The 12380-nt window shown below is 35.0% G+C and overlaps 1 protein-coding gene across 2 annotated transcripts in view; it reads left to right on the top strand.

Moving 5' to 3' along the window:
- LOC145945551 (single Ig IL-1-related receptor) overlaps nt 1-12380 on the top strand; it is a 150347-nt gene that overhangs the window by 80731 nt on the left and 57236 nt on the right. For both annotated transcript variants that reach the window (XR_014426873.1, XM_083054612.1), the window contains exon 4: nt 8152-8333. Coding sequence is in view for 1 of the 2 variants with exons in the window: in XM_083054612.1 (XP_082910738.1) it covers nt 8152-8333 (182 nt within the window). In the remaining variant the exon portion in view is untranslated. The remainder of the gene's footprint in view (nt 1-8151; nt 8334-12380) is intronic.

The following is a 12380-nucleotide window of genomic DNA, read 5'->3' as shown; positions in this document are numbered from 1 at the left end:
GTTTTGTGCGCCAACTTTGCTCTCGTCGCATTGCGAGCGAGAAATGTCCGCGCGATACCGAGCACGAGGCGGAACGAAGTAAGAACGGTAAAAAACGAGAACGAGGTGTATAGGACCGAGTAAAGGACCAAAGGTAGGAGAATAAAAGTGGAAGAATTTGGACAATCGGTGAAAAATATATAACTCGAGAATAAATAAAAACTCGGATACATCGCTCTCGATTTAGAATGTTGAGAGAATAATTATAAGCTCGTCCTATCGACTATTTAACGTCCGTATCTGTTATAGATAGCAACCTAAAAATATTATACCATGTAAAACAGAGTTTCCTGCTTGTCATTGCAAAATCGAGAAATGAATTAATTTTTAGATTCTTTATATATATCGCGAGAGTACGAGTAACAATAAAACACATAGTGACATTTTCTTGATATAGAATTGTTCGTCAAACAAGCTGTTTCTATCGGAAGAAATTCTTCCTTCAACTATCGACTTCTCACGTTGCTCGTTAGCGAAATACGAGTGTTCGATCCGCAGGAATAAACGTGGCTTTTGCTGTGCAATCTTTTTTTTATTAAAACCTAGTCGGAATTGATTTTTTCTTCTTCGCGCTGTTAAAACATAAATTAAACAATTTTCGCAAAAATCCAAGTATCTCTACTACTTAGATTTGTCGATCGAAAACTTTCATTCGCAAAAATTACCAGTTGGAATAGTTTTCTGACGAAAATTCAGCGACAAATCGTTTCTCCAAAGATCTGAGACGTACATTTTTCGAAGCTTTGTCGAAATCTTTTCTTCCCTCCGATCATAAAGTGCGCACCGTTTTGCCAAAGTGGTTTTCCCATGGCGCACTCCCGCTCTCATAATCGCGTTCGCGGAATCGGAAACTGCGGCCACCCCGCAGCGCGATAAATTCGTGTCCCCGGTCGGCACCCACTACTACTATAGCTGTACTCGGTAATAAAGCAATCGATTCCTCGAGGCCACGTGGCACGAGTGTTTCCAGGTAAGCCAGCCCGCCGACCGTCGACGAGTTCAGGGAAGTCCTTATGGGAAATCGATATACGCCCGGGATTCTTAATACGCAAATGTCGTCTCGAGATATATATAAAGCCGGCGATATCGGCCTCTCTTCTCCCTCCTCCCTCCCAACTTCCCCGTTTTCTGCTTCCTACGCGGAACGCGGGATTCATGATGCTCTTCTTCATTATTGAAGATATTTTTGTATGTGAATATCTACGAAATGAAAAAAAATGACGATGCAGCTTGTTTACGGTATCGATAACGCGGGACTATGATAAATTGAAAATTTTTTTTTAATGAAATTATATATCGAATAACGATATAAATTGAAAATGTTTATTTAAATATTTTTCGTTCGAAAAAAAATTCTCCCAGTTACATAAAAAGTTTTAAACAAGAGTATAAAAATTATTAATCTTATTTCAATTAAAAGGTTTAAATGTTCGAATAGAAATCTCCGCATCGATGAACTCGTACATTTTCGCATGCAAGACTTTACAAGTTTAATTTCAAAGTACAACATTCTCTAAATTATCCCAAATTTCGGAAATCCAATTGTAAGCCATCGGTGGTTTACGGGGCGTAGGAGAATGGGGAAGAGTCCTTTCTAGTGGTCATCCTGACACAGCAGGAGAATCCGAAATTAGGAAATCGTCCTTCTGTGTCGACTCTACTCTAGTTCCTGCAGCCGTCCTTTCCCTCTGTCTGTTACTACCCCTTATGCTTTTGCGCAAGCCCTTCCCTGCGCCAGTTTCTCATTCTCCGCCGATCCGCAGCCACGAAACGGACAAATGGTGGCCGCTTACTTTGGCAAGGACGAAGGACTCGTTCGAACCCCGGGGCGAATCACCGTCCACCCGCCGATCGTCCGGGCCGGAAGATCCATCTCACGATCCGGAACGTTCGATCTTCCGCCGGAAGCGAGGCTTCTTTTATTTCCGCGATTAGGCGAGATTAATTCGCGGTGTCTGCGGGTGCTCGCGACCGGCAGGATAAGTTCTTTTATGGATCGTTCGATCCCGTACTTTTGTTCGTTAGTGTTCATTAGGAAATTTTACGGCGATAAATCGTCGAAAACTAAAAGAGGGAAAAGAAATTACAATATCGAGCCTGTGTAGTTTTTTCTCGTTAAAAGCTATCTACCTAATGATCGTAATAATTATTATCCGTTTAAAAACTGTACTTATTCTTCTATTTTCATTAATTTTATATATTATTTATTTAATTTTATTTTTTTATATTTTTCTCTGTTAATTTTTCTTTTTTAATGTCTCATAAAATTTCTATTTTCAAGTTTTAATACATATATGTATATATATATTACTCTCTGTACTTGAAAACTTTTATTTTTATTTAGTTTTTTAATTATTTAATATTTCAGACGAGAAGGACATGTATAAGAGTAACTTAACTCTTTAAAACTCTTTTACATGCTTGACCACTTGGAATTAGACAATTTTATTTTTTTGTCAATATTTCTCGCGCGTACGCTTTGCATTTGAAGGATTTATGTTTCGTCGTATATAAAGCCTTAATGCCAGGGTGAGGAAATTCAGCGACATTTAGTCGATGTGCCAGTGTTAAATATGGAAGCGAGCGCGTCTTAATTAGCGCGCAAATCCGCCGAAATCCGGGAGGTGGATGCGAAATTCATGCCTTGTCGGCGTGTCTTCCTCGCCCGTTCTCGTTTCCCTAATGAAAGTAAATCTGACGCCGCGAAACTTGGGACGAACGATCTATTCGTGGGTTGAACTGATCGGCGATACAACGTCAGTTGCGATATCGTGCTACATTTAATTCTCCAGAGATGCTCTCCACTCGGAACTAACCTTGATCCATTTAATTTGTCTTTTCCAACTATCTGTTTGAGTATTTTTATCTCTTACACTACATCGAAAAGTTCCTTTTTTACTTGTAAAAAAAAAGGAAAAAAACCAATCTATTCTTCATCGATTCTGAAAATTATTTACGATTGCGCTCGAGAAAAACTTAATTCGTTCTATTTGCGATCGAATTGGAAAATATCTCCTGGGAGTATTTTTTTCTTCTTATTTGCCATTAGCACGATTAGCTACAATTACTTATCTGCTATATTTGCGATCTGTTCTATCAAATTATATTATATTACACACACACACACACATTTCTTAGAAAAAATAATCCTCTCAAGAGGCGTCTTATCTCACAAAAAGCTATTTTCTTTCTAAAAATAATCTCTTTAGATACGATTGATTTAATCGATCGTTTAATTGCTATTATGCGTTGATATTTCTGATCTCACTCTTGTGTGTTAAACTCTACATTTTTTATTCTTTTATAAAAGATTACTATTTAAGGATTTTTTCAACGCATTTCTTTTTAGAGACATTTATTTTTTATACTAAACTTGTTGAATTTATTGAATAGTATGAGCGTTTTAATTAACATAATTATTCTCTACATGTTTCTGACATTTGTAATTCGTCATCGACATTTATTTCTTTAATTAATAATTAGTCGATGCGCGATGATAATTAATGATGAAGACAATTTCTTCCACTACTTATCTTTTATTTCTTTTCTAGAGTTGATTAATATAAGCAATTCCATTAATTTTCCAATTATGCTTGGTGTGTGTGTATTTTTATAATTTATATATAATAGACAATTTAATTAATAACAAAGATATTTCCTTTAAGAGCTAACCGTGACAGATTCAATTAATCCGCCAATTGTTGCGTCCCGAGTATTTCAACGAATTACATTTTTCTCTCTTTATTCTTAGAAAAAGAATTAATCCTTCTTATACTTCCTTTCGGTTATTTGACCCGTGACCGAGTCGATTAACTCGTCAATTATCTCTCATCCGCACGGCACAGGAGAGGAGGGGAGATTCTGAAAATAATTCACGATTGCACTCTCAAGAACTCGACTCGCGTTTGCTTTTGCGAATCGCGAATCGGCTCGTTTGAAGATGCTGTTTGAATCGTTGACGGAGAGCGTCCGTTTTGCTCGATGGTTAATTTATGTAAACCGTAATTTGCGATTTCGCTCTCGCCCGTTTCGGCTAAATACATCGAGCCAAATTAACGAGCCGCATTTTACGCGATTTATCTCGACGGCGAGAGAGGTTTATGAATTATATACGACGAGTGTATTTTCGGCGCGCAAAATTTCCACGCCTCATTAAAGCGCGAATCTAGTGTCTATATCGCGAGACTCGGAGAGTTATCAGAGAGATTTAATAATAAAATTATTAACTAATCTTTTGTTAAAATAACATTTTTCACGCGCGACCAAGATGCACCCGATATAACCGATTGAATAATGGTCTATCGGTGAATTTTCGTTGAATTAATTCGACTCGTCTCGTAATCACGAATATAAACTGTCGTAAAGTCCACTGTTTCGCGAAAAAAATGTGGCCTTTGCTCGGCTCGATGTAAATAATAAATAATTAAACGCGCGATAGCAGACTTTGGTTGACTGTCTTTTATCTGGGAGAGGACAAAGGATAACTGGCAATTATATTGTAACAATGAGTCAACCGGCGAAAAAGTTGGATACCGTTTCGAGAGTTACGATCAAACGAATGGAAGCCGTTTTGCCGATGTGATTTTCATGCGACGAGAATAACGAGCAATTATTCAGCAAACGAAATCGCGCGCGTCATCGCCGCGATTTCGTAATGCGGACTTTTTTATGTTAAAAATACAAACATAAGATGTATCTTTGTAGTAAATATTTTGCAAACTATAAAAAATGTGACGGATATGTAGTATTACTTAATACATTGAAATGAAGCTATAAGTTATATTTTAGGAAGCAAGATAAAATTCAAGATTTGCATATAATATTAGAAATAATATTTTAGGAGATCAAAAACGAAATGCAACAGTATTATGTACATATTATATTAAACAAAATATTTTAGGACCAGAAGAAAACACGCGAGATAGAAGAACGTATAATTTATGCAAATACATATAAATATTAAAACTTTGAATACATCAAAAATAAATGTAATTAATTAATTTAGTAGGTTTTTTATCTTCTTTTTTATTTCTTATATATACTCTTTTATTGAAAAAAGTTAATAACATCAAAATTGTCATTATTTAAATTCGAATTTATTCTTTTAATCTAATTACTATTTAATTAACTTTCAGTCCGGTCGCTATTCGATTGTTTTATTTCCATTTCTATCGCGATTTATTTGATTGAGTTCTATTAGTTGTTTTTATCAATTATTATACTTTTAATGAAATCGTTTGTTCATTTATTATCAATAATGAATTGTTAATTAATTCGTCAAATGGTTTCAAAATGCAGAAGAGAAGCCAGCAATTATTTAACAAATACGGTAGACAAATATTCATCGAAATAAAATTGACGTTAATTACGCGAGCCGACCGTGTTTCAGGCTATTAAGGACAGTCAGTGATCCCTGAACATTTTCAGAATGCGCGCTCCATATTGGAACTGGGGATTTAATTTAAACCGAGTATAATTCGCAATCCGATAACACAGCGCGCACATACGAACAATAATAATTAAACGGTCATTTTTGTAAATCGTCCACTCTGCGAATTATGATCGAGCGCTTTAGCGATTCTCTTTTCGAAGAATCTCGGCCAAATCCTCTTTTTTCCTCTTCCATTTTTTTTTTTATTAATAAAATCTATGCATAGAAATTTTTAGAAGTGTAATTTATTATTAGATGTCTATATAATTTAGAACTTACAAATTTAAAAGTTTCTCTCTCTCTCTAATTTTAAGACTTTTTGTATTACAAAAATTTTTGTACTTTGATTCTTCCTCTCAAAATTCAAGGACCTCATCCTACTTTCATACACTGACGTCTTTCCATCTCGTAAGTTCTCAACTTTCCTCGTGTCCTCGGATGTTTGAATGTTTCGGTGTCTTTATTAGTCTTCTTCGGAAGTTTGCTACGTAAGCCGAATCTTCGCTAGAATCCGAACCAGTTCGGAATTATCCTATTGCAAGAAGAGACGAGCGGTCTCGGATGAGCGGATAGAAAAGGGGGGAATGTGGGGAGAGGATGGCTCTCTTTATTAAAAATTCTTATTCAAAGTACTCTGGTAACAGAAGCTCGTAAAAGAAGCCCGATGCAAGAAGATCTTTAATAAAGGAATTCTTAATCGCGGCGGCGAGATTGCTGATCGTCTCTTCTGTAGTTGCTTCATAGAAAGACGAATCGACTTATTACAAATTTTTTATTTACAATGTTGCGACGACGAACAAATTGCGAGAATGTCGCTTAAAAATTTTATAAATTTTATGACGATTTTATAAAGATTCTCTTCTATATTAAAGATGAAGACCGCAAATCTGTCGCAACAAAATAATTTTATTCAGATTTTATCGATCAAATAAATTATCGTATAGATAAAATATGAGAGATTTTCGAAAATTTTGCGAAAAGGTATGTTGGGCTGTCGACGGGATCCCTCTGTCGACGTCGCTGATTTTCAAAGCCTCTCAAAGGCTTCGAAATTCCGACAAACAACTTCTTTTACAAATTCCACGGGTCTCCTCTCGCCCCTCGAATCAAAGGCTCAGAGCGAGAGGCGAAAATATAAAATTCACACAAGAAGAATTTTAGAGAAATCCTCGGAGAGTCAAGAACACAAGATATATAAATATTTAAGTAAATTAATATCCGGATATTAAATATTTACCGTCAATTTTTATTTTTATACTTATTATAATATATTTTCTGATTCGCGAGAATCTCTAATATCTAAGATTTATTATCTGAGATTTAATGTGTCAGATCAGTGTGATGATAAGATATAGATCACGAATACGAAGAATTTATAGAATAAAATCATCTCGTTTGTAAAAGTTTTCAAAGAATTAGGAAATGAAAGATCCTTTTCGCTACATTCGGAAAAGGCGGTGATAAAAAGTTGCAAGATTCCGAGCAGCCTCAGTTTGCTAGGATCCATGCGCGGATGTCTCTTTGATCCGCCAGCAAAACGAAAGTGAATTTGCGTAGTGCACTAGAAACTGAATTACGTGAAGAGGTTTTCTTTCCCTTTCGTGAGAGTGCCGTCGATTATTTGATCCTTGCACGTAGTACAAAAGAAGGCCTGCTCGTGTAAGAGGATCGTTCAACATGGAGGAATTAAAAATACAATCCTCGCAAAAAATTAGGAACAAAAATAGAGAAAAGTTACTTTTGCGCGTTTGCTATAAAGTAAAATTTAAATAATCGTAAAATAAGACAATAAAATAAATTATCTTGACGATTACATTATTTTATTAAATTATTATATAGTTGTTTTCTAATATATAATAGACATTTATTATTTATAGGCGAATATATTATTATTACGTATCATTGTGCTATATATGCTGTAATTATAGCTCATTATTAAATTATCCTGGCTCTCTTGTAATAAATATTATATATCAGGATCGCTATTAATGGTACGATTGCGGCATCATAATATAGGAAGATACAGTGCAGCAACAACGATAAATTAACGAAGTGATTGTGGCGGCGAAGTATAGTACGGACGATTTATTTTCGCCAACGGTTCAATGCTCCTGATTCTTCCCTTACTTCGAGTGTTTGTCGAGGAGCGCTCGTTCCCTCGACTTTTATCTTTACGGCGGAACGAATGCTCTCAAGAACAACCATCGATATTCTCGTCCCGGAAATATCGGGCTTGTTCTTAAGTGCGACGAGTTTTACGACGATCGGTCGCGATAATTTATCGTTCCCATGAAAAATAACCCGCTCTCCTTTTATATCGCTTTTCGCAATCTCTATAAGTGCACTTTCTCTCTCGTTACTTGAAAAAATTTTCGGAGAAAATTTACAGAAAAATAAGAAAATAATAGTATTTCTCATAACACGGAAAAATATAACTCTCTCGTGTGAGAAGAACCACTACATCTTTAATAACGAAAAAATAATAAGACTATAAAGATAACAAGACTAAAATAAAGAAGATAAAATCTTGTGTTTGAAAATACTTTCTCAAAGAGATGTATAAATTCCAATAAAAAAATATATCTTTTTTCATTCGAGTGGATATGTTATTTTTTTAATATTTCTTTTGAAAATGCGCTTGCTTATTTGTAATTCATTCGAGTTACTTTTTTTTGTCACAGGTACAAGGATAATAGGGCGTATCCTTGGCCGGGCGGAGAGAGCCACTTTATCCTGTATCCCGAAAGTGCGAATCAAACGATCTACACGCAGGAGATGAGAGCCTCGGATGCGGGACGATACTCCTGTCAGGCACGTAACGACACAACCACTTTGGAAGGCGACATCACTCTCGCCGTACTCGGTAAGTAGGATATTCTGGAATAAAGCTGATGGGATTCATGCATCAGCTTTATATTAAAAGCTCGAAAGGCCGTGTCTCCATTCGACGTTTAATAACAAGATAACAGCGAATGATATAATAATGAGATTGAAAACATTATTTAGAGAATTTTTTAATAAAATATTATATACAATATATACAAGATTTTTTTTTTTTCACTAAACTATTGCTAATTTATACGTTTACACATGATTAGAATTTTATTAATTGAACAATTAATATGAAAATTTAAAGATAATTTACTCGATGTAATAAGAATTATAAAAATTTTTTAATTTATACAATTTATAATACAAAAATATCTTTATATGAAATTTACTTTCCTAAATTTCTTGTGTCATCTGTACCGAGAAATTTTAACTTGCTTTAAGAATTTTGTAGAATACAGGAAGAAACAATTAAATCGAATCTTGTCAAACATTCGCGATAACGAAAATAAAAAGAAAAAATATAAATTGAAAAGCCGTCCGATTCAATCCGCTTGCTGTCGCTGCGAGAGAAGTAAAAAAAAAACCTCGAATGATTTCGCGAAAGAGACTTGCCTTTGAAGTTTCCCATTGAAAATAAAAGCGAGGACATGGGAGGGGACAAATGCTCGATCAGGGGAGACGAGTTGTCGCAAAAAACGTTGCAAAACGTCAATCGCTGACGCTGACAAAACGGTACTCGCTTTCGATCGTTGCCGTCAAAGAGAGCCTCGTCATGATACTGTCAAGTGCCGAGATTCTGCATAGGATTTGGATAAGAGATCCCTCGACGATCTTCTCTTTCTGAATTTTTTTAGCTTACACAATTTTTTTAATTTTAGATAATATTTCATGAAATTTGTTTTTGTCGATATTGTAATATAAATTTGGATAAAAATGCATATTCAAAAATATATATAGATATTTAATTATACTTGTAAATGCATGTGATATTTAATCTCGCTTTTATTTCACAATTTTTCTATCATTTAATTATATACAGACATATATTTTCTTAAATAGTTAAATATAAAATATGCGAGTAAAAAATAAATATAAAAATTATATTAAATATAAAAATACATGAATCGCTGTGAAAACATAGCATAATATCCATTAAGATATGAATTCTCGAAAATGTACACTTATCTTACTTGCGTTTCGAGCGAAAAATTTTGCTTATTCGGTGAAGCGATAACTTCTTCCCGAAAGTCGTCGTCGCGAACACGTTCACCCGACCCGAGATAACAGAGCTGGGAGTATATCGAATGTCCCGCAAAACGTTATCGATCCGGAATTTCAATTAAAGCCTGCCGCTGTCGGATCTGATCGGTTCCGGACAGTTGGTCGCTTTTCCGACGCGAGCTTTTGGTCCCGGCGGAAAACCGGATAAAAGTGTTGTGCGCGATCCACCTCGATTTTTATGACGCTGTACTAGTGTTTCCCCCGACCGGAGACATGAATCATATTCCGTCGTTATCAAATTTTTCCACTTTAATCGAAAAATCGAAAGAGAAAGAGAGAAACACATTTATCAGCAATAATTTAATTAATATCAATTACTTGATACATTTCTTAATCGATTTATTATTTAGCTATTGTTGTATATTTTTTAAATATAGCCATATAAATTTTATGATGCAAGAAATAAATTATTATTCAATATAAAACATAAATGTAAAATCATTCGCTTTTATTTCTGCTGTAAAAATTGGAAAGATTAAATTTTCTCGAGCAATGCAAAATATCGCGGAGAGAGAGAGAGAGAGAGAGAATCGTTCACGATGGCATCAGGTTGGGATTCAGTTGGATCGCGACACTTTTTGGAAAATTCGCCGAAACGTCTTTTCGGACGATGAGAGCGAGTTAATATTCATCGGGGGAGCGACCGCGCTTCCGGCCGTCTACGGCTCCCTAAACCCCTCGATTTAGCGCGCATTCGTGCCGCGCGTTCTCTTCCTCGTTCCGTCTGTCGATATAACCGACTTCCAGTTCGCCCGGCAATTTGCCGGAAGTCGTTCGAGGGAATTCCGAGCCGACGACGTTTAACCCCCTTTCCGCACGCGTTAAACGTTCCTTCCCCGCTGAATCCTTTATCTTATTCTTGCTCTATCTGCCCGCCAAAACGCTTTTCGGTTCAATCTATCTGTTTAAATTGAAAATAATTTCATGAAAATTGAAAGAGCTTAACATTTTTTAAATATTCTTTTATTTATAATGTAATTTATATATTTAGTAAATATATATATTGTGTATCATGAAAAGTCGATTCCAAATTTGCCAAAAAAATTGAATATTAATATATTCGTGATTCTATCAACATTTATGTTACATTTAGCGTAATTTAATAAATAATCAAAATTTCAAAATTTATCAATTGTAACATTTCTCTTTTATATCTATACAGATCGTTTGTGTAGGTAAAGCATATTTATTTTTAAATGGACGGATGATATATAAAATTGCAATATATGTAAAGCGAACGGAATAATCGAGAGTGCGTGGACACTTGTTTCCCTGGCGTATTCCCGGAAGGCGAATTAATGAATAAATTCCTTACACGGCCGAGAAAGTAATCGGCGCTCGTCTGCTTGGCGGAAAATTGCGAGAACGGTAAAATTGATACGATCCAATCCTTCTATCTTTCTCTTTCTCTCTCTCTTGCTCTTCTTCCTACACATTATGCGAGGTGCGTAGGTAGAAGGTTCCGCGAACTGCCAATCGAATCTTCTTCGTAGAAAGTGCACTCGCCACGGGATGCATCACTCCGGTGCATCGCTGCTGGTGATGCGCCACATGTGCGTTGCACTTTGACTTTCAAGAGAACGCCGCGAATTATCATCCTCACAGAAACCGCAAAGAGAGAGATCGTATAATCTTTGCAATCTGTCATCTCTGCATCTTTAAAATATCGAGAAGGCTAGCTCTCTGTCCTTTAGACAAGAAGAATATCTTTGCAAAAATATTTTTGATTTTATGAAAAAAAAAATAATCGAGAATGTGTGTATTACATATGCACATTTATTATTTTTCGCCATTATATATTGTATTTTTAATACATTTATATAGTTTTTTTTTTTTTGCGTAAAAAATAAAATAAAATTCGATTAAATTAAAAAGTTTGTCCAAAGAGGAATATAATATTTGTTAGCAATTTTTAAAAGTGCGCATCTTTAATTTAGAATAGATTTCAGCCATTTATCATGATTACAAATCATGGTCGCTGAATTAATTTGTTGAAATGAAATGCTGACAATTGATGAGATCGTTAGCAATTTCGTTCTAATCACGCTTCATTTGCTTATCGGTCATTTCTCGGGAAGAAGTATATCACTGTATATTATTACTGCGACACACACACACACACACACACACATTTTGTCTGTCCTATTTTTCGAGGTAGGTGCCGTCGTTTAAAGGCGTCATTAAATTATCAGAACGCGTTCGGGGAAACTTTAATCGAGGTTCTTTGAAACAAAAGCGGCACCGCGCGGGTTTGACGTTCGTGCTCAACCGTATCAGCAACCATAAATGTTACGGATTATCGTCATCTCGGTGCATTGTCTCTCATTGCGAAATGTGCAATTATGATTGCAGAAAGTATTTTTGCTACATTTCCTAGCGGGAGGTCTCTGCACTCATAAATTTCTTTAATGGCTTTAAATTCATAAATTTTCCTTTAATCTTCCGCAAAAGAAATTTTCATAAATATAAATTTCGCGGTATTAAATTTCATAGAAATTTATTAATGAATTCCAAGAGTTTAATGACTTTTAAGAAATATATAAATTTAATAGTCTTCTCAAAATCCTCGATGCATCTTACTTTCATATTTTTTTTTTTTAGTTTGCAAAATATGAATAATCTTAAATGCGTCGCTTTAATTTTTAAATTTATTTTTTATTATATTTCTCTGTTAATTTTTATTACATCACACTTGTCGCTATTACTGTGTTTGCTCAATTTTATGTCGACATATACATTTCACGTAAGAATAATTATTTACAGAAAAACAAAGGCATTCTGTTGACGAGATTTTCCG

Source organism: Prenolepis imparis, unplaced genomic scaffold, assembly GCF_030444845.1.
Source record: "Prenolepis imparis isolate NDT839.2.m4 unplaced genomic scaffold, iyPreImpa1.0 SCAF_14, whole genome shotgun sequence".
Classification (NCBI taxonomy): Eukaryota; Metazoa; Arthropoda; class Insecta; order Hymenoptera; family Formicidae; genus Prenolepis; species Prenolepis imparis.
This window is presented reverse-complemented; position numbering and strand designations above follow the sequence as displayed.